We start from the raw sequence: 23945 nt of genomic DNA on the forward strand, positions 1-23945 counted from the left end.
CCCAACCCTTGTCACAACACGTGGTAAGCTTTCTCTCCTGGCTTTGATCTCTTAGATATCCGGCAAAACTAACATAAAATGCGACAGAAACAAAATGAATATAAATCCAAACATCATTTTTGCCGTTCCATGTATTCCGTTACTCCCCCAAGCCTGCACAAAATTAAGTCATTTTATTCATATTTAGTTTCTTTTGTCTTTTATTAGCATATTTGGTATTGGAGTAATCCAAAAGTCATTGAAAGTAATCCAGTTAAAGTAACCCTACCCAACCCTGGTCATTTCAACGATGCACAACATATGACAGATCAAACAATAGCATAAGCTAGGTGTTACCCAAAGGTGAGGTGTTTGAGGTGTCCTTATTAGATCTCTTTGGCAACTCGTAGACTGCCCAAAACATATCAAAGAGCTTTCTTTTCAGTTTACATGAAATACATTTTAGAATATCAACCATCACAGTATTTTTTTACATCCATTTTAACAAGATACTTTTAACAAGAGATTGTATAGTGGGTTTTTTTTGACGTTTACAATGAATTCAACATATTTTCCTTTAAACTGAATTTTAACCAACATCATCCTTTTTTTGTATATGAGAAAATAGAAATAATAACAATAATGAGTATAAAAACAGGTACAATTTACCTGCAAATGAATGAGTCACAACACAACACGTGGTAAGCTTCTCTGCTGGCTTTGATCTCTATAAGGGGAATTAGCAAAACTAACATAAAAGGCGACAGAAACAAAACCAAAATAAATCCAAACAGCTTGACAACATCAATCACATTACTGTGCATGTTGAGCGATTTGTCAGCTGTGGTTTTAATGTTTAAAATTAACTTTTTGCGGAGCACCAAAAGATCGTGTCTTACCGTTGGCAGCTCGTTGTAGACTGCCAAAAACCCGCCTTCCGGTCACATGTCAAAAGCCAAACCAAACCCAACCCCATACCAGCAGGTGGCACTGTTGGACTCATCATTGCAGGACACTTACACAAAAACTATACAACATATTTCAGCAGGAATTTCAATAAAACAAAAGTTATTATTACACCCATTACATATATATACCAGTATATGTAATTACAATGATGCCTATGAGAGTGGGTTGTCTAAACCAGAAAAATAGCCCAAGAAAGTGTCTTGTGCCCAGCGCTCTTTTCGGGAACCCAACTGCAAAAAAAATAGAAAATAGAAAAAAATCTGCTTAGTTCCCAGAGAAAGACCTTTTTTTTAATACATTTAATGTGCACTGCATAACATTTTGTGTAACCAAGTTTTTGTTGTAACAGCCCTACTGTCCAGCACGTACTCACCAATCACTCTATTACATTCAGTATCCATCCAAATCCTTGTAAATAAAAAACAAAAATATTTAGAAGCGTGACATTCCAAAGTTATTGTAATACAAATACCGTATTTTCCGCACTATAAGGCGCACCTAAAAGTCTTAATTTTTTTCAAAAGCTGACCATGCGCCTTATAATACAGTGCGCCTTATATATGGCTCAATATTAAATCGCAAGGTCTCGCAATTTACGCAACAGCCGCCGACTAGATTTTCCCTCGAACGTGGAGTAGTCCGCGGTGTATGCTGGGATTTATATACCGGCGTTTCATTGGCTAACCAATGTGTCAATCATCATTTGAATCGATCGCTATTGGCTGAAGTTATTCGGAGCCTCGGATTGGCTAGAGGGCCAAAACAAACCCTGCAATTGGCCGAAAAAGATGTGTCAATCATACGTTAAATCGATCGCTATTGGCTGAAGTTATTCGGAGCCTCGGATTGGCTAGAGGAACAAAACAAACCCTGCAATTTGCCGAAAAAGATGACTGAATAGCAAGCTTGCTAAACTACGCCATAAAGAAACATGTTTCATTAGTCTGTATTTGTAAATATTTTACTCTCCTGGATTTACGACACTCACGGTTGTAAGAAGACCATGATTGCGTATCATTATTGAACGTGAGAACTTAGGTGAGCTATGCGGCTTTATATTTTCCCGGTATCTTGTTTTAGAACGATCTTGACGTTGCTGTGATGAGTTGAGTGAATTAAACTCAATTCCAAGTGTTTATTGTCATATGCACAGTAAAGTTGCGAGCGAAAAAGAAAATAGAAACTAAGGAATGGTTGGCATTTCTTGAATTCCAAGACTTTAACCTTCCGAATGATATTTGGAACGATGCATTTGAGTGACATCGTACGGACACCGCATCCGCATGTGTTCTCGACACGTATTTGCTTCTTTGCAAGCTTTGGGAATGTTAAGGGGGTAATCAGTTGGACTGAACCATCTGACTGTTTTGTCGACGTTCCCATTGTAGCGCCTTATAATCCGGTGCGCCTTTTCTATGGAAGATATAGGACCAAAAACTATTTTCTGGGGGTGCGCCCTATAACCCGGTGCGCCCTATAGTGCGGAAAATACGGTACATAAAATATCATCATAAAGGTCCCTTAAGTTCAATTTCTCTCATTTTGACGGATGACTATGAGCCATCCCAAAGGTGTGCTTAGATATTCGGATTTCACAGAAACTAATAGACCGTATTTCATATATTTCAATACTCCCAATCTCAAGGTAACAAGCTGTGGGAATCTTATTGTTGACAAAAATCCAAAATAACAAGAATGCCAAAAAAGTAATGTCGATGAACCCGACTACTCTTTACAATGTTTGGGGACCAAATGTACAAGTTTGGTGTGCACCAATGTTCCCTGTAATTTTCCTTACGGGTCTGAGCGTTCACAGAAAGTCGGTGAGCAACGCTTGAAACAACAGTGAGCAACAGCAATCCCAAGTGTGGCAACTAAGTCATTATCAAACATGTCCAAAACTTGACATCAAGTGACATTTTGCTGAGTTTCCTGCAATGCAAAATTATTTTTCTCTTTTGAATGAATTGACTCGTGTACTATTGCAAAGGTTGTACAACCTACAAATGTCGTTTGTTCTTACAATTCTTTCACAAGAAATCCATTTCTTTTTATTTCCTGATATATTTTGTCGCATAATATTAACATTTTGGGGGGCTTATTTAGTTGGTTGCAAGATACAGAACTGTACTTCATCACATTTTTTAGTGGAAGTACAATGTTGGCAACAAGATTCACTTGATATAATTGGAAATGATTTGAATGCGACAAAAACTTTTTCTTCCTTTTTCCGTGTTTTTTTTTCTACTTTTTTTTTAAATTCCTTTAAAAAAATCTCATTGTATTCATTTTTTCCGAGCTGTTACTTTTTTCTTTTTGTTCTCCATTTACTTTTTTCCTACGTTTCTTTCTTTTCTTTTTTTCTGGCATTTTTTTCTAAATTTTTCCTTCCTTTTTTCTCTTCCTTTTGTTTCTTTTTTTCCCAGCTATTCACTACTTTTTCATTTTGGTATTTTTTTTCTTTTTTGTTCTATTCCCCCCTTCTTTTAAGTCATTTTGGGCATAGTTGTACATAATATTTGGTCATGTTGGGATTAAAGAAGCAAAAACAACCTGAAGAGCCGTTTAGGACCCGAAAGAGCCGGTTTCCTTTTAGTGAGTCGAGCCGAAGAAGCCGGCTCTCGACAAACTCTATTAACTTTACTTTTCAACTTCGTTCAACATTGACTTCCAAATACCGCATTTAGTACACAACGTCAGGGGAACCCATGTATTTTTACCTTCATGCACTGTAACTTTGACTTAAGTCGCTTCTTAATTAGTAATTTTGAGCCCTCATTTTTGTGCGCCGGCTAGATTTTATTGTGCGCTGAGAATGTGCGAGCAGTGCGCAATTGCGCACGCGCGCAGCTTAGAGGGAACACTGGTCCCAGGGACGTACGTTGATTTGAGACTATGCGTCCCCAGCAAAAATGATGCGTCTAGGACGCAGGGACGCGGGCAAACGAGAACACTGTTGTTGTGCTGACCAACTGAATGAAGATGTGGGTGGTTTTCTCTTTATTTCAGTCAGCTGGCATGACAGTTTTTTGAGAAAGTTGCGATGAAAGTCTTGGTTTTTTCATTGTAAATTTGTTGCAGAAAGGAGTCGAAGTTGAGATCAATTAACCTGAAATTTTATACCTTTGATTGTGCAAGTAACTGCAATAAATACACAATTCTGTGAAAATCTACATAAAAATGGGCTTTGTGTCATCCAGGAGTCCTCAACCATCAGGCCACAGACATGGGTCATTTGATACATGACTGCATGGAAGGAAAACCAAAGTTTTTTTTGTTGTTCTTTTTTTTACACCGCTACCGTCTCACTAAAGGTGAAATGAAATGATGAAATGATCTGCATTTCTATAGCGCTTTTCAAGTCAATGACTTCCCAAAGCGCTTTACAATGTGCTCCACATTTCCCAATAGCGGCCTAACCTGCTTATCGGGGGTATTAGGGTTCAGTGTCTTACCCAAGGACACTTCGACATGTAACACGGACAAGCCGGGTTTCGAACTGGGATCCCTTGATCCCAAGACGAGTGCTCTACCTCCTAAGTTACTGCCGACAAGCCAGAAAAGAAAGCTTACCACGTGTTGTGAGTCATAATTTGATTCATATTTAGTTTATTTTGTCTTTTATTAGCATATTTGGTATTGGAGTCATCCAAAAGTCATTGAAAGTAATCCAGTTAAAGTAACCCTACCCAACCCTGGTTACGATATTTAGTAAACAACTTTCCGCGGGTTGGTGTCGGGGATAGCCAGTAATTGTAGAGAATGGTTAACTGCAGGCCACTGGGTCACATTGCAAATATTATGCCGGACGAGTCTATAATGCAGGGGTCGGGAACCTTTTTGACTCAAAGAGCCATAAAAGCAAAAAATATTAATTTTATTTTGGGAAAGAGCCACACCATATATTATGAGACAAATTTACTAAATTGCTAAACCGGCGCCCCAGACAAAAGCTTAGTCTTCAGCACATTTATTTTTGATGATTTGATAAAAATTATGAAAAGAGAATAATGCCAGAGCCCCTGTCCCAAATTCAACAAACAGACCACTTTAAACTTGTCTCTTTCTTGCAATTACTCAAGATCGGTTAAACTCCTTTTGACCCTTTTTTTCTTACATATTGGTTTCAAAACCAGATGCAAGCATTTATTTTGTAAAAACGTCACAGCATTCTGAGAATAGGGAGCCTTATGTGCTTACCTTTGGCGAGAGATGGGAGGGAATGCTTGTACTTTTTGCATAGCTCCACCCATCCCTCCCACTCACCCAATCAAATGACTAAGTTCTCTTCCGGTGTTTTGGCGTATTTACAGTTCTGTGGATTCATCATAAAGTATCTGAACACTGAACACAGATTGTATAGTGAACTTTTAAATAAAGGATTCTTTAGCGTTGTACAGCCAAAACGAGTTTTTTTCCCCCTTTTTTGTGTGACACCTTGACTGTAAATTGTAGTGAAAAACGTGCCCTATATATACTGCAAAGTATTTCCTTCAAATTTAGCTTTGGTATGGCTTTACTTGTACCTGAATATGATAGACAACTCCGGTTTTGAACAGTATGGCGAAATTTTGCATGCAATCAAATTTTTCTCTGAGCCACAGATACTCATAGAAAGAGCCATATATGGCTCGCGAGCCATAGGTTCCCGACCCCTGCTATAATGCGAAAACCAAATAGGAGCAATGGAAAAATATTGGCAATGGAGGAAAGCTTGATTATTGCAGTTTATGCATACGTGGAAGTTGGAACCCCCCAAAAAACAGCAAAGAGTACAGTAAAAGGGCCCCACACACGGACAACACACTTCCTGCAAGTGCTGGCTTATTTGGAGAGTATGGAGTTACAGTCAGAGATGGGGGAATAACTAAACTCCGTTTTGCTAATGATATACCCATACTGGCAGAAGAACGGGGACTCAGAGATATGTTCAATTCCCTGGACGAAGCATCAACCTAGTATGGGATGGAAATCAGCACAGGAAAAAAAGCAAAAGTTAAGACCAACAACCCACACGGCGGGGGCGATTTTAGGTTCTGGGCAACAAGATTGTCTGTCTGGTGAAAAAAAATGTTTCATTTAACTTAAAAGGATCTAAGATCATCCATCCTTGTTCGGGAATGTTACTTCCCATTTGTGGTTACCAGAGACGCTATATCTATGCCATGCCCAGTTTTTACAATTATCGTATTTTCCGCACTATAAGGCGCACCGGGTTATAGGGCGCACCCCGAAAAAATAGTTTTTGGTCCTATTTTTGACATACATAAGGCGCACCGGATTATAAGGCGCTACAATGGGAACGTCGACAAAACAGTCAGATAGTTCAGTCAAACTTATTACCCCCTTAACGTTCCGAAAGCTTGCAAAGACGCAAATACGTGTCGAGAACACGTGCGGATGCGGTGTCCGTACGATGTCACTCAAACGCATCGTTCCATCATTCGGAAGGTTAAAGTCTTGGGATTCAAGAAATGCCAACCATTCCTTAGTTTCTATTTTCTTTTTCGCTCGCAACTTTACTGTGCATATGACAATAAACACTTGGAATTGAGTTGAATTTAAAAATAGACACTCCATTCCATCCATTATCTGCACCGCTTATCACAGAAACATCGAGTTCAGTCTAAAACAAGATACAGGGATAATATATAGCCCGAGTAGCTCACCGAATTCGCTGCGTTCAATAATAATGTGCAACCATGGTCCTCTTATATCCGTGAGTGTAGTAAATCCAGGAGAATAAAATATTTACAAATACAGTATAGTAAAAAATGCTTTCGGTATGCCGTCAACCACGTGCTATACACATTCATCTTTTTCGGCCAATTGCAGGCTTTGTTTTACAGCTTAAGCCTATGCCAGCCTGTAAATGATAAAAAGTATCCGCCCCTTGACCTCCGAATAACTTTAGCCAATAGTGACTGATTCAAATGATGAGTGACACATTGGTTTGAAATCACACCATCCCACTGAACTCACAGGATTAGATGAAGTTTTGTTGCATCGTCGCAAGTTTGTGGAGGGTCCGGGTAAAAATTGAGTAAAATTGAATGAGGATGTTGTATGTTTTGATGAAAAAACAACATTATCTATGATTGAATTGACGGAAAACGATTTTAATCATCGCTCTAAGGACTAACAATTTTTCATAAGTGGATGAGTGAATCACAAATTATGGATTAATTATGGTTGTTCATCCCAAAATTAAGTGTTTGGGCCACCACTTTAATTTCCCAGCATCCCCCGTTTCATGTAATTTGTGACTCATGGCTTGTTTATCTGATCAGTGAATAATTCCAACCGGCAGGCCCTGTCTTTAATAATTTGCAAATGTATGTGACGCGAAGAAAAACGAGTTGCTCTAGCTGTGGGAGAATGTTCTTGGAACACACAAGTTTGAATTGGCCGTACACTATTTGAATTTGTTCCAAAAGTCTTGGGTACATTTAAAGTCCCCATTTCTCTTTAACCGAGAACGGTAGTAAGCAATGTTCCCTGTAATTTTCCACGAGTCTGAGCGTTCACACAAAGTCGGTGAGCAACGCTTGAAACAACAGTGAGCAACGGCAATCCCAAGTGTGGCAACTGAGTCATTATCAAACATGTCCAAAACTTGACATCAAAATACATTTTGCTGAGTTTCCGGCAATGCAAAATTATTTTTCTCTTTTGAATGAATTGACTCATGTACTATTGCCAAGGTTGTACAACCTACAAAGGTCGTTTGTTCTTACAATTCTTTCACAAGATATCCATTTCTTTTTATTTCCTGATATATTTTGTCGCATAATATTAACATTTTTGGGGGCTTATTTAGTCGGTTGTAAGATACAGAACTCTACCTAATCACATTTTTTAGTGGAAGTACAATGTTGGCAACAAGATTCACTTGATATCATTGGAAATGATTTGAATGCAACACAAACTTTTTCTTCTTTTTTCGGTGGGTTTTTTTCTACTTTTTTTTTTTAAATTCCTTTAAAAAAAATCTCATTGTATTTATTTTCTCCGAGCTGTTACTTTTTTCTTTTTGTTCTCTAATTACTTTTTTCCTATCTTTCTTTCTTTTCTTCTTTTCTGTCTTTTTTCTACATTTTTCCTCCTTTTTTTCTCTTCCTTTTGTTTCTTTTTTTTCTCAGCTTTTCACTACTTTTTCATTTTGGTATTTTTTCTTTTTGTTCTATTACCCCCTTCTTTTAAGTCATTTTGTGCATAATTTTACTTAATATTTGGTCATGTTGGGATTAAAGAAGCAAAAACAACCTGAAGAGCCGTTTAGGACCCGAAAGAGCCGGTTCCTTTTAGTGAGCCGAGCCGAAGAAGCCGGTTCTTGACCAACTCTACTAACTTTACTCAACTTCGTTCGACTTCAAAATACCGCATTTAGGACACAACGTCAGGGGAACCCGTGTATTTTTACCTTCATGCACTGTAACTTTGACTTAAGTCGCTTCTTAATTAGTAATTTTGAGCCCTCATTTTGTTGTCTGTCCCTGTGTGCCCTGCGATTGGCTGGCAACCAGTTCAGGGTGTCCCCTGCCCACTACCCGGAGATGGCTGGGATGGGCTCCAGCCCCCCCGCGACCCTAATGAGGATAAGCGGTACGGCTGATGAGATGGCGCCGTCACGAATGGCAGCCACTCCAGCAGCTCCCGTGTTATTTTCGATTGTTCTCTATTGTTCTCAGCTCAGGGATGCTGCTGGAAATGTGAATTTCCCTTCGGGGATGAACAAAGTATCTATCTATCTATCTATCTATCTATCTATGAGATGAGATGAGCCCTCATTTTTGTGCGCTGGTTAGATTTTCTTGTGCGCCGAGAATGTGCGAGCAGTGTGCGTTTGCGCACATGCGCAGCTTAAAGGGAACACTGGTAGTAAGATAAAAGTTTCACTATTTTAAAGCTGATTCCATTAAGATTTTCTTTTTGTTAGGCTATTGATTTTTTGAGACCCAAAAATGGTGTTCACTCAACCAGAAAAAGCATTTTGTGTGCTTCAATTTACAAAAACTGAAATATGGACTATTTTTCAATGCGCATTTCGCAGAAGATTAGTGAAAGAACCACTAGAGAGAAAGTCCATAGTGAGATGGAATAGTAAATTCATGATGAATGGGTTTGAATGCCTAGCTAAAAGAATGGGACGGCCCGCAACTTCAAAAGATTTGATTGAACAAGTTCGAACTGCTTTCCAGCGGAGACCCTGTAAAGAGCCAGTAGAGACCTTCAGTGTCCAACAACAACTGTTTGACACGGATGAGCCGAAGGTGCAGATAACAGAAGCTGTTGCAACCATTGACAATCGGCTTGATGTCGTTGTGCGACCCATGGTGCTTACATTGAACAACTTTGAACATCCATCCATCCATTATCTTCCACTTATCCGAGGTCGGGTCGCGGGGGCAGCAGCCTTAAAAGGGAAGCCCAGACGTCCCTATCCCCAGCCACCTCCTCCAGTTCATCCGACGGGATCCCGAGGCATTCCCAAGCCAGCCGAGAGACATAGTCTCTCCAGCGTGTCCTGGGTCGCCCTCGGGGCATCCTGTCGGTGGGACATGCCCGGAACACCTCTTGAGGGAGGCGTCCAGGAGGCATCCTTATCAGATGCCCGAGCCACCTCAACTGGCTCCTCTCAATGCGGAAGAGCAGTGGCTCTACACAGAGTCCCTCCCGGATGACTGAGCTTCTCACCTTATCACTAAGGGAGAACCCAGACACCCTGCGGAGGAAACTCATTTTGGCCACTTGTATCCGGGATCGTGTTCTTTCGGTCATGACCCAAAGTTCATGACCATAGGTGAGGGTAGGAACGTAGATCGACCGGTAGATTGAGAGCTTTGCCATTCGGCTCAGCTCCCTCTTCACCACGACGGACCAGTACAGGGTCCGAATGACGGCAGACGCTGCACTGACCCGTCTGTCGATCTCCCGTTCCATCCTACCCTCACTCGTGAACAAGACCCCAAGATACTTGAACTCCGCCACTTGGGGCAAGATCTCATCCCCAACCTGGAGGGAGCATGCCACCCTTTTACGGCTGAAACACACACAAAATTTTTTGGCCCATGGCCAACCCAAATGCCCAAACACCCAAACAAGTTAGGCACCTCGGCACCTAAGTTGGTCATGCTTTTGTCCCTCCAGATGAAACGGGACACAAGAAAGCGCCCTTGTCACTCGGGTCAGGGTGACACAACACACTCTTTTGTTCAACAGCAGGGCCCGACAGCTTTCACTGGTTTACCCCTGCTGCATCATACGGTTGCCATGCGCATCCCTTAGAACACGTCTAAAGATCCCACTATCCTTTCACAACACCTCTCCACTCCTTCCTATCACCAACAAGAGCTCTAGCTTCCATTATATTTAGACCTCTTTCCTGCAGTGCACTCATAACACCATCCATTCACGTCAATCACGGCCTTCCTCTTGGTCTCCTTCCATTGACTTCTGCTCTGTAGATCCTCTTCAACATTCGCTCCTCATCCATCCTCTCCATGTGTCCAAACCAACCGAGTACTCTCCTATCAACACGCTTGCCCAGTTCCACGACTACTCCAGTTCTGTCTCTCACAATTTCATTTCTCAATCCATCCAATCTTGTCACTCCTAACATAGTCCTCAAACACTTCATCTTAAAAACATTGAAATTCCTTCTTAAATTTGCATTCAGGCTCCAAGTCTCTGCACAATACAACAGTCGGCACAATCACACTTTCATACGGTCCCCTCTTAACATCCATACTCATACTCTTGTTGCTCATCACTCTCCTCAGAGCACCCAAAACCTTGCTTCCCTGATTGACTCTGTGCAATACCTCGCACTCCATTCCACCAACTGCAGCCACATCACAACCCAAGTACAGTGGAACCTCGGTTCTCGACCATAATCCCTTCCAGAACCCTGTTCGAAAACCGATTTGTTCGATCACCGAAATCATTTTTCCCATTAAAATGTAAATCGTTTTGAATGTTTACCTTGAATGTTTAACGTAAACATGAAGCTAACCCAGGCTAATCGTACGTTCGCGTTAGCGTAGTCTTCTGTATGAAAGATTACGCTAACATGAACGTGTAAAAATAAAAAAATCAGGTCGTTTACGAGTCATTTATCACCCGGGTCTCCACAACAAGTGGTGAGCGGTTCATTGGAAAGGGGGCTCTGTTCCAACACCCTAAAAGTTGGGCTCCGTTCCAACACCCTGAATGTTTAACTTGAATGTTCAACGTAAACATAAAGCTAACCCAGGCTAATCGTACGTTCGCGTTATCATAATCTTCCGTATGAAAGATTACGCTAACATGAACGTGTAAAAATAAAAAAAAGATTAAAGAAAAGAATTATGAATAGGATTTCTTACCTTTGTGGTGGTCAGCAGAAGGCGCAGGTGGACGGTGGAGTATTCCCTAGCAAGATCAGACACTCCACTTCCTTCATATTTTGCTATTATTTCTTTCTTAAATGCAATAGTTGTACGCACTACTTTTCTTTTTTCACCTGTAGCAACTTTGCTGCTTGCACTGACTTTCTTCGGAGGCATAATTAGGGGCTAAAACACCCGTACGCCGCTCAGCATGGCACCCTAGCGTACGCACTCACGCATTACCAGCGTTCGAACTCCAATTTTTTTGACCGAACAGCGAAGCAAGAATTTCTCAAAATCTTTGGTCGGACTCCGATTTGTTCAAACTGAGAGGCGTTCGAAAACCCAGGTTCCACTGTACCTAAAACTAGTTTTAAAAATTAAATGATTAGCACTTGGACTCCTTCGAGTTGAATTCGAACCCTGAGTTAACCAATACAAGTTAAAGGGATCTAAAAATCACTCCTTACTGCTTTATCGATGTTGTCAGTTCAATAGTCTGTATGCCCTTGGCTCTTCCAGCAAATATACCACTAATGAATGCTTTTTTTTTTTTTAGAACAAGTTCAAAGCAGTAAACACTTATTAGAACAATTTCAATTTAAAAAAAAAAACGCCTTTCTACCTCAGCCCAGTATTGTGTTCAGACAGGGTCTACGCTGGTAAAGCTTTTTTGTGCTGTTAAAATTTTTGGCTGGCTTAATGTGTTTTGATCTACGGGTGGACCCATTACGCAGGGAATTAGGAACCAACGCGAGTGTGTTCAAATAACAAAACCCAGGAACAAAGTATCAAACAAGCGGTTTCCAGACAACTAACACAATGTCCTAACCAGGAACGAGGAACAAAAACCGAACCGTGACAGTGGCAATGGCCCGACAGCAAAACAAAGAGCTGGAAATAATGAAGTGCGGGTGTGGAGACTGATGAGATGCAGGAGGGCGCTCTTCAGCCACTTCCTCCAGGTTGGCGCCCTCAAAGGTTCTAGATCAGGGGTGTCAAACTCATTTGAACTCGGGGGCCACACGATAGAACAAATATTCTGTCGGGGGCCGGACTGGTAGATTAAGGAGAAAGAAAAAGAGAGATAAAGAAATAAGAGAAAGAGGGAGGGAAAAGGAGAGAGGGCGGGACAAAGAAAGAGAGAGAGGGAGAGAGAGAGAGAAAAAAAAGATAAAAAGTCGTGAGAGAGGGGGAAAAGAAAGGGAGAGGAAGAAAGAAATCCAAAGAGAAATGGAAAGACAGAAGGAGAGAAAAGAGAAAAGAAAGCGCGAAGGGTATGAAGAGAGAAAGAGAAAAGGGAGAAAAGGAAAAAAGGAAGTTGGAGCAAAAGAGGTTAAAAGACACAGAGAGAGTAAGAGACAAAGAGCAACAAAGGAAGAGAAAAAGAGAGACACAGAGAGTGAAAGAGACAGAGACAGTGTGGGAGAAAAAGGGTGGAAAAGAAAGAGAGAGAGGGGGGGACAAAAGATAAAAAGTCGTGAGAGAGGGGGAAATGAAAGGGAGAGGAAGAAAGAAATCCAAAGAGAAATGGAAAGACAGAAGGAGAGAAAGGAAAAAAGAAAGCGCAAAGGGTATGAAGAGAGAAAGAGAAAAGAGAGAAAAGGAAAAAAGGAAGTTCGAGCAAAAGAGGTTAAAAGACACAGAGAGAGAAAGAGACAAAGAGCAACAAAGGAAGAGAAAAAGAGAGAGACATAGAGTGAAAGAGACAGAGACAGAGTGGGAGAAAAGGAGTGGAAAGAGAGAGAGAGAGAGAGAGAGAGAGAGAGAGAGAGAGAGAGAGAGAGAGAGAGAGAGAGAGAGAGAGAGAGAGAGAGAGAGAGAGAGAGAGAGAGAGAGAGAGAGAGAGAGAAAAAAAATACAAGTACAGTGTCTTTGTTCGAGGCACCTGGCTTTGGCAACATCAAGTTGACATATTCCAACCTGCAGCTTGTTTTTCTCTTACCCTTCTCTGAGTGTTGTCTCGCAGGCCGGATTCAATCCCTTAGCGGGCCTGATCTGGCCCGTGGGCCGCCTGTTTGACACCTGTGTGCTACACTAACAAATAAAAAACACAAAAGCCTATGGGAAACAGCATGGCGTGAATTTCTAGTACTCCCTCCAGACCCATTCCTCGAACCTAACGTGTTCCGCCCCAAACAGTTCTGCTAAAAGTAATACGAAAGGAGAGAGGCACAATGGAAATTAAAGAATAAAGGCTCCTTGAACTCAGTTGGGAGTTGTTAATACCAAAAGTTAAAGGTAGAACATTTTTTCTAATAAGTTCACCTCAAACACCTCACCTTTGGGTAACACCTAGCAGTGTCTTTGTTCGAGGCACCTGGCTTTGGCAACATCAAGTTGACATATTTCAACCTGCAGCTTGTTTTTCTCCTGCGCTTCTCTGGGTGTTGTCTCGCGGGCCGGATTTAATCCCTTAGCGGGCCTGATCTGGCCCACGGGCCGCCTGTTTGACACCTGTGTTCTAGATTCTGACATTATGCGGCATTTTCAAATATGCGTGCTGAACATTTATCATCCTGGAAACATATTTTTTTAGAGAGGATGTTTTAGAAATCTGAATTGTTTTACTAATAAAGAGAAGGCAGCACGGCGGTGCAGTGGTTAGAGCCAGTGCTCCCTTTAAGCTGCGTGCACGCGCAATTGCGCACTGCTCGCACATTCTCAGCGCACAAGAAAATCTAGCCAGTGCACAAAAATGAGGGCTCAAAATTACTAATTAAGAAGCGACTTAAGTCAAAGTTACAGTGCATGACGGTAAAAATACACGGGTTCCCCTGACGTTGTGTCCTAAATGCGGTATTTTGAAGTCGAGTCGAAGTAGCAGGAAGTTGAGTAAAGTTAGTAGAGTTTGTCGAGAACCGGCTTCTTCGGCTCGGCTCACTAAGAGGTACCTGTATGGTTGTGGTAAAAATACATATACAGTGGAACCTGGGTTTTCGAACGCCTCTCAGTTCGAACAAATCGGTGTTCGACCAAAAATTTCGAGAAATGCTTTGCTGTTTGGTCAAAAATTCGGATTTCGAACGCCGGTAATGTGTGTACGCTAGGGTGCGATGATGAGCGGCGTACGGGTGTAGGTCTTGTAGATCGCCCCCACCCCGCGTGACCAACTCTTATCACATGCGCACTAGCCTCTTTTTGCTTTCGCTTTTTATATCGGTGAACGGAGTGTTTTAGCCCCTAACTATACCTCCGAAGAAGGTCGGTGCAAGCAGGACAGGTGAAAAAAGAAAAGTTGTTCGTACAACTATTGCCTTTAAGAAAGACATAATAGCGAAATATGAAAGAGTTGTGCGAGTTTCCGATCATGCTAAGGGAATACAGCATGCGCCTTCTGCTGACCACCACAAAGGTAAGAAATCCTATTCATAATTATTTTCTTTATCTTTTTTTTTTTATTTTACACGTTCGTGTTAGCGTAATCTTTCGTACGGAAGATTACGATAACGCGAACGTACGATTAGCCTGGATTAGCTCTCTGATTACGTTGAACATTCAGGTAAACATTCAGGGTGTTGGAACGGAGCCCAAAATTCAGGGTGTTGGAACGGAGCCCCCTTTCCAATGAAGCGCTAGCCACTTGTGGTGCTAAATGACTTGTAAACGACCTGATTTTTTTTATTTTTACACGTTCATGTTAGCGTAATCTTTCATACGGAATATTACGATAACGCGAACGTACGATTAGCCTGAGTTAGCTTCATGTTTACGTACATGGTAAACATTCAGGGTGTTGGAACGGATTAAAACGATTTACATTATTTTTAATGGGAAAAATGATTTCGGTGATCGAACAAATCTGTTTTCGAACAGGGTTCTGGAACGGATTATGGTCGAGAACCGAGGTTCCACTGTATTTCGCTTTCCCTGGCATTTTAAGTGAGAGAATGTCAGGGATTGACATTATTAAGACTATGTAGTGCAGGGGTGTCAAACTCGTTTTAGCTCGGGGGCCACACGATAGAACAAACATTCTGTCGGGGCCGGACTAGTATATTAGAGAGAAAGAAAAAGAGAGAAAGAAATAAGACAAAGCGGAGAGAAAAAGAGAGTGGGTGGGACAATGAAAGAGAAAAAGAGAGAGAAAGAAAAATGGAGGAAAAGAGAGAAAGAGAAAAAGAGAGGAAAAGAGAGAGAGAGGAAAAGGGAGAGCGAGAGAGAGAGGAAAAGGGATAGCGAGAGAGCCAGGAAAAGAGAGGAAAAGGGAGGAAGAGAGAGAGGGAGAGAAACACATACAAGTACAGTGTCTTTGTTCGAGGCACCTGGCTTTGGCAACATCAAGTGGACATATTTCGACCTGCAGCTCGTTTTTCTCTTGCGCTTCTCTGAGCGTTGTCTCACGGGCCGGATTCAACCCCTTAGTGGGCCTGATCTGGCCCCCGGGCCGCATGTTTGACACCCCTGATGTAGTGGTTATATTTGCACAGATAAAATACATGTATATAGTTTAATCCTACATGATGGTGGGAGCAAAGAACTCACGCCCTTCTTGGCTGAGGTCCCGAACAGAGAGAGGGAGTGGTTTATTTTTCGTCAGAGAAATCAGTACAGGCAAGAACACGACTTCAAAATAAAAGAATACAATATTGATAAACGTACAGGAGGTATAATTACACTCATTGTTGAAACGTTACTTTATGTGTGTGTTTGTATGAGAAACATTGTTTTTATATTTAGTAATATAAAAACAAGCTAATTACCTTGAGACAGAAAATCAAGAGATTTACATTGAAAACCTGACAGAGAAGACAGAGGAGGAGTTGGGGGGAAATATTGAACACGACAAACTTTAAAAAGGCCGCTCATTATTGCAATTAGCTCATCCGGGAAACTGTTTATTAGCCGTCTTTCGCTAAATCAAAACAGATCCTTCTTGCTGGGAGAGCCACGCAAACAGTAAGCGGCCAGTTATGAGTCTGGAAGGCAGTGGTGCTGTAAAAAAACCATCAAATACAGTGTGAAAAGACTGATGGAGCGCAGCTTGGGTTGAAATTTCCTAGACTTGCGCAGAACTCTTAGGAGATTTAACAAGTATGGAAAAACATCAAAGCCCGCACGTCTTTATTCGATTAAATATCATCGGGATGATGTTTTCGGAGACTTTCTGAGGTTTTATGGTTCTATTTTCGCCTGTCATTGTTGAAGTGGGCGCAGTGACGATGAAAGCTTCCACCCGTACCCCTTCAAATACGTTATATTCCATTTGGGTTGATGTGTCAGGAAACAGACCGGAAAGCAGGAAGTCGGAACTCACTTTAATTAGGAAATAAACGTTGTCCAACACACAAACGGACCAAAAACAAAACAAAACAGGTTCAAAGGCAATCAAAATTACGATGTAGGCATTACTCCGATCAAACAGGCATGAACTGGTCTTCAACAAGGTAAAGCAATGGTCTGGCGCGTTTAAGTACTCCAAAAGCAATCAATCCAATGCGTCTCAGCCGGTGTCAAGGGGCGGGGCCAGCTGGGCGCCATGACAACCGTGCAGGACACGACATGATGAGTATTCGAACTGTGAGTTACGCTGACTGATATAAACAGAAATGTAGACTTCAAGTCTTTAATTTCTACAGGAAGCAAGGTGTGGACAGCTTTTTCATGTTCAAATTCAAGCACTTTATAAATACAATTTTTCAATTACTCCAGTACCATCAAAAGAAGAAATAGTACATTACGGCCAATGTTCCCTGTAATTTTCCCCGGGTCTGAGCGTTCACACAAAGTCGGTGAGCAACGCTTGAAACAACAGTGAGCAACAGCAATCCCAAGTGTGGCAATAAAGTCATTATCAAACATGTCCAAAACTTGACATCAAGTTACATTTTGCTGAGTTTCCGGCAATTCAAAAAAAAAAATTCACTTTTGAATGAATTGACTCATGTATTAGTGCAAAGGATGTACGGCCTACAAACGTTATTTGTTTTTACAACAATTTTTTCACAAGATTTTCATTTCTTTTTTTTCCTGGTATCTTTTGTCGCATAATACTCACATTTTTGGGGGCTTATTTAGTTGGTTGCACGATAGAGAACTGTATTTAATCACATTTTTTAGTGGAAGTACAATGTTGGCAACAATATTGACTTGGTATCATTGGAAATGATTTGAATGCAACACAAACCTTTTCTTCTTTTTCCCTGTTTTTTCTATTTTTTTTAATTGCATTAAAAAAAGTTTCATTGTGTTTATTTTTTCCGAGCTGTTACTTTTTTCTTTTGTTTCTTTCTTTTCTTTTTTCTGGCTTTTTAAAAAAAAATCCTGTTTTTTTCTCTTCCTTTTGTTTCTTTTTTTCTCAGCTTTTCACTACTTTTTCATTTTGGTATTTTTTTCTTTTTTGTTCTATTCCCCCTTACTTTAAGTCATTTTGTGCATAATTTTACATAATATTTGGTCATGTGGGGATTAAAGAAGCAAAAACAACCCGAAGAGCCGTTTAGGACCCGAAAGAGCCGGTTCTCTTTAGTGAGCCGAGCCGAAGAAGCCGTTTCTCGAAAAACTCGACTTCGTTTTACTTTGACTCGACTTTAACATACCGCATTTAGGACACAACGTCAGGGGTACCCGTGTATTTTTACCTTCATGCATTCTTTTTATTGGCTTTTTTCTGAAATTTTTCCTTCTTTTTTCTCTTCCTTTTGTTTCTTTTTTTCTCAGCTTTTCACTACTTTTTCATTTTGATTTTTTTTTCTTTTTTGTTCTATTTCCCCCCCAGCCTTTGAGTCATTTTGTGCACAATTTTACATAATATCTGGTCGTGCAGGGATGAAAAAAGCAAAAACAACCTGAAGAGCCATTTGGGACCCGAAAGAGCCGGTTCTCTTTAGTGAGCCGAGCCGAAGAAGCCGTTTCTCGAAAACCTCGACTGACTTTATTCAACTTCGTTCGACTTCGACATTGACTTCCAAATACCGCATTTAGAAGACAGCGTCAGGGGAACCCTTGTATTTTTACCTTCAAGCACAGTAACTTTGACATAATTCGCTTCTTAATTAGCAATTTCAAGCCCTGATTTTTGTGAGCTGGGCTTGATTTTCTTGTGCGCGGAAAAGCTCTGGGTAGTGCGCAATTGCGCACACATGCAGCTTAGAGGGAACATTGATTACGGCCCATATTTGATCTGTAATCCTTGAACTAATACATGTTATGTAAAACATTGTTTCAGTTTAACATGTTGCAAACGGTGAGCAAACGATGACGCTTCACATGACAATGTCATACAAACTAATGCCAGCTGCAGTTAATCATGTGGGAATAAATGCAACGTCAAAGCAAAACCAACAGTGAGCAGTGTCTGTGACATTTTCAAGCTCACTTACCGTAAATTCCGGACTATAGAGCGCACCTGATTATAAGCCGCACCCACCACATTTTAAGAGAAACACCGATTTTGTACATACGCCAGCAGCACCTGTATATAAGCCGCATGCGCCCACATTTAAACATGTAACACAAACACCAAATTAACCCAAACCCGACTTCAAGTCCCGCGATTGAAACTAAATGTCCTTCATTAAAGTCCACAGTCCAAAAGTCGCAGCCGGCAAAATGAACGGAAAATGATACCGGTACTTAAGGTTTGATGCAGACCTGCAGAGTCCGGGTCCCGTTGAAAGTAATCCAAGGAAAAAAGTGTATATTTCCAAAGGTAAGGGTGGGAAAAATATATCAGATATACACATTTACTCACGCAACTCCTTTTTCTTTCACCAACTTTTTACCCCCTCTTCTTTCCTTGTCTGTCCCTCACCTTTAGCGGTCCCAACTTAAACTCGGCACCCCGCGTTTGTTCCGCCCCTCATTTTTTGTTCACCCGTGCAAAACATATCAGAATAAGTGTCTAAAATAAATACAAATAAATACATTACAAAAATATACAGTTGCAAATACGTATTATACATGGATTACACATATTTACAAAGAAAGACGGTACACCGAGAAAGTTTTCAAAGCTTTAAGAATAATAATATAGCTTTGACAGGGCAGTTAATGGTAGCAACACTCGAGCGCCACTAGCGGCCGTTAGAAAAATGACATAAATTGGCCGCATCACTGAATAAGCCGCAGGGTTGAAAGTCAGGGGAAAAAGTAGCGGCTTATAGCCCGGAATTTACGGTAATTAAATGTGTGCTCAAGCGAGTCAGACTGCCAAAAAACATGGAAACAATTTTAAGCATTTACAAGCACAAATATTCCAGCACTTTTCAAACTTAAAAACAAAACATTATGATTCAGATTTCAAGCACCCGCTCAAATCTTTCATATTCACTTACAAACGTATGTTGTTTTCTGTTTTTCAGAACTGGATTCCTCCTCCTGTCAGAAAGGCAGAAAGAAATCTTCAAGTGTAGATAGCTGAGAGAAGGCCTGGGGTGAGGTCGTACCTTATCGTGCTATTGTTTTCCTTGACCTTGAAGGATCTTGAAGGACATTCTACCCCCACCATAGGTCTTTTCCCAAAGCCTGCTGGAAACCTATATTTAATTTGAGCGTCATATCTCCTCAGAAAAGTTTATGATGAAATGCAGTATATCTAACTGAAGCATGATCTAAATTATTTGCTAAGCTGGAGTCTATTTGGAATGAAGGACATTCCGTCATTTGCCTTAACCCGAGCTTAGGCCTAACTTGAACTCTGAAGAACAATGCCCCCCCCCAGCCGTCTGCCTTCAAATAGCCGCCATGTGTGCTTGTTTCTGTGCCTGCCTGGTTTATGTTAAATGAGTCTTGAACAATGTGTGTCCCGTTGGATTTATTACAGTGGAACCTCGGTTCTCGACCATAATCCGTTCCAGAACCCTGTTCGAGAACCCATTTGTTCGATCACCGAAATCGATTTTCCCATTAAAAATAATGTAAATCGTGTTAATCCGTTCCAACACCCTGAATGTTTACCATGAATGTTTAACGTAAACATGAAGCTAACCCGGGCTAATCGTACGTTCGCGTTAGTGTAATCTTCCGTACGAAAGATTACGCTAACATGAACGTGTAAAAATCAAAAAAATCAGGTCGTTTACAAGTCATTTAGCACCACAAGTGGCTAGCGCTTCATTGTTCGATCACCGAAATCGATTTTCCCATTAAAAATAATGTAAATCGTTTTAATCCGTTCCAACACCCTGAATGTTTACCTTGAATGTTTAACGTAAACATAAAGCTAACCCGGGCTAATCGTGCGTTAGCCGTATGAAAGATTACGCTGACATGAACGTGTAAAAATAAAAAAATCAGGTCGTTTACAAGTCATTTATCACCACAAGTGGCTAGCGCTTCATTGGAAAGGGGGCTCCGTTCCAACACCCTGAATTTTGGGCTCAGTTCCAACACCCTGAATGTTTACTTCGAATCATAAAGCTAACCCAGGCTAATCGTACGTTCGCGTTATCGTAATCTTCCGTACGAAAGATTACGCTAACACGAACGTGTAAAAAAAAAAAAGATAAAGAAAAGAATTATGAATAGGATTTCTTACCTTTGTGGTGGTCAGCAGAAGGCGCATGCTGTATTCCCTTAGCAAGATCGGAAACTCGCACACCTATTTCATATTTAGCTATTATGTCTTTCTTAAAGGCAATAGTTGTACGAACAACTTTTCTTTTTTTCACCTGTCCTGCTTGCACCGACCTTCTTCGGAGGCATAGTTAGGGGCTAAAACACTCCGTTCACCGATATTAAAAGCGAAAGCAAAAAGAGGCAAGCGCGCACGTGATAACAGTTAGTCACGAGGGGTGGGGGCGATCTACACGATCTACACCCGTACGCCGCTCATCATTGCAATCTCGCGTTCGAACCCCGAATTTTTGACCGAACAGCGAAGCAAGAATTTCTCGAAATTTTTTGTCGAACACCGATTTGTTCGAACTGAGAGGCGTTCGAAAACCCAGGTTCCACTGTATATGTATTTTTACCACAACTACACAGGTACTCCAAATCTTTCTCTAACATGCTTACATGCGAAAGCTATTTTTTTTTTAAAGACTGATTTTGCATTTCCTCCCCTCTTTTCTGCTGCTAATAAAAGCATAATTGACTCTACTATGCTTTTATTACCTGTTTTGCTCTCGGTGTCATCCTCATTCAGTGTTTTATTGTGAACATCTGCCATCCATAGAGATTTTAGGAACGAACAGGAATTGATCATAAATCTGTCTATCTTGTTGGTTTTAATGTGCACTTTCTTTGAACTAGAAGCGGCACGACAGACACAATTTCAAAAGCATATGTGCAAAAAAGTGGTAGAGTACGCTTTTTCTGAATGTATAGCCACTGGTGTATTTTTATTATTATTTTTTTTTTTTACAGTTTAACATCCACCAAAGTGTCCAGGAAATTCAGACCTTTTTTTTTTTAACTTTTTGATGATGAATGTCCCAAAAGTAGAGCAGACAACCACTTTATTACAAAAACTCCACTTATAGAATAAAAGTACATTTTTTTAAACTATGGTTTGCTGTTTATTAACAAAATTTCATGTTTTCCAACTTAAAAGAATGAAGCAAAACACACAATATTAAATGTTGATTACAATATCATGTTAATATGTCAAACGCTTACTTTAAGCAGCAATTTATTCCTTGAAATAACAGAATAAAAGTACAGTTTTTTTAACTATGGTTTGCGGTTTATTAACAAAATTTCATGTCTTCCAACTTAAAAGAATGAAGCAAAACGGAATAGAACAATCAGAAATCAAAACACATTATTAAATGTTGATTACAATATCATGTTAATATGTCAAAAGCTTACTTTAAGCAGCAATTTATTCCTAGAAATAACAGAATAAAAGTACAATTTTTTTAAACTATGGTTTGCTGTTTATGAACAAAATTTCATGTCTTCCAACTTTAAAGGATGAAGCAAAACATAATAGAACAATCAGAAATCAAGACACATTATTAAATGTTGATTACAACATAATGTTAATATGTCAAAAACTTAATTTAAGCAGCAATTTATTCCTAGAAATAACAGAATAAAAGTACAGTTTTTTTTAACTTTGCTGTTTATTAACAAAATTTCATGTTTTCCAACTTTAAAGAATGAAGCAAAACATAATGGAACAATCAGAAATCATGACACATTATTAAATGTTGATTACAATATCATGTTAATATGTCAAAAGCTTACTTTAAGCAGCAATTTATTTCTAGAAATAACAGAATAAAATTACAATTTTTTTAAACTATAGTTTGCTGTTTATTAACAAAATTTCATATCTTCCAACTTTGAAGAATGAAGCAAAACATAATAGAACAATCAGAAATCATGACACATTATTAAATGTTGATTACAATATCATGTTAATATGTCAAAAGCTTACTTTAAGCAGCAATTTATTCCTAGAAATAACAGAATAAAAGTACAATTTTTTTAAACTATGGTTTGCTGTTTATTAACAAAATTTTATGTTTTCCAACGTTAAAGAATGAAGTAAAACATAATGGAACAATCAGAAATCAAGACACATTATTAAATGCTGATTACAGTATCATGTTAATATGTCAAAAGCTTACTTTAAGAAGCAATTTATTCCAAGAAACTTATTAAAAACAAACTTTCTCTCATTAAAATGTTTCTATCGGATTATGTTACCAACACCAAGAGCGACAGGAGAGCCAATAGCAGGTAGCAGGTTTTGATTTTTTTTACGTTGCTGTGAGGATGTGAAGAAAGCCGAGCCTGCCACAAAACACCCCCTGCCCTAAAACCAAAAATAAATCAATTTTTTGTTGCTCCGTGTATATTTAATTGACTTCATATGTGCTAGAAAACCTTCATTTTCCGTTCAAGTTCAGTTTCTCATCACAGACAACTGAAGACAACTTACTTTTTAGTGCACTAACCAGCATTAAGAGCTCCCAGGACGTAAAAAATAGGTTTCAGGATTAAAAATTAGACGCTTTTGGAATAAATCCTGGGTTTTATCCCATTTATTCATACTTTTTTTCAATTAAAATTTGTTTCTCTCTTTACGGATGTTCAGTCCAATTATTCCAGACCAATAGAGCCCTTTCAGACTTTGTAAACGAGCGTGCAGGGTTGGGTAGGGTTACTTTAACTTGATTACTTTCAATGACTTTTGGATTACTCCAATACCAAATATGCTAATAAAAGACAAAAGAAACTAAATATGAATCAAATGACTTAATTTTGTGCAGGCTTGGGGAGTAACGGAACACATGGAACGGCAAAAATGATGTTGGCAAGCTGTTTGGATTGATTTTCATTTTGTTTCTGTCGCATTTGATGTTAGTTTTGCCGGAGATCAAAGAGATCAAAGCCAGGAGAGAAAGCTTACCACGTGTTGTGAGTCATCATTTTATTCATATTTAGTTTCTTTGGTCTTGTATTAGCATATTTGGTATTGGAGTAATCCAAAAGTCATTGAAAGTAATCAAGTTAAAGTAACTCTACCCAACCCTGAGAGCGTGACATAGCTAAGCTGTGCGTGCATTGTTGAGGCAGAACTGCAAATTCATGGCAGACTATACCAGCCCATTGGCGGAAAAAGATTGTAGATCGTAACATCTCAAATAAGCACCGAATATGTGCAAGTAAAAAGATTTTTTGGTGATCAAAATTGACATACAGTTTTTTTTAAAATTTTGAACAGCATTACAC

The 23945-nt window shown here is 39.9% G+C and overlaps 1 protein-coding gene across 2 annotated transcripts in view; it reads left to right on the forward strand.

The window, feature by feature from the left end:
- il34 (interleukin 34) overlaps positions 1–23441 on the forward strand; it is a 154872-nt gene extending 131431 nt beyond the window's left edge. For both annotated transcript variants that reach the window (XM_088339168.1, XM_088339169.1), the window contains exon 8: positions 19622–23441. In XM_088339168.1, coding sequence (XP_088195294.1) covers positions 19622–19680 — 59 coding nt within the window. In that variant the 3' untranslated portion in view covers positions 19681–23441. The remainder of the gene's footprint in view (positions 1–19621) is intronic.
- The last annotated feature ends 504 nt before the right edge of the window (positions 23442–23945 follow it).

Source organism: Urocampus carinirostris, chromosome 7, assembly GCF_059441175.1.
Source record: "Urocampus carinirostris isolate Australia breed hairy pipefish chromosome 7, RoL_Ucar_1.0, whole genome shotgun sequence".
NCBI classification, from domain to species: domain Eukaryota; kingdom Metazoa; phylum Chordata; class Actinopteri; order Syngnathiformes; family Syngnathidae; genus Urocampus; species Urocampus carinirostris.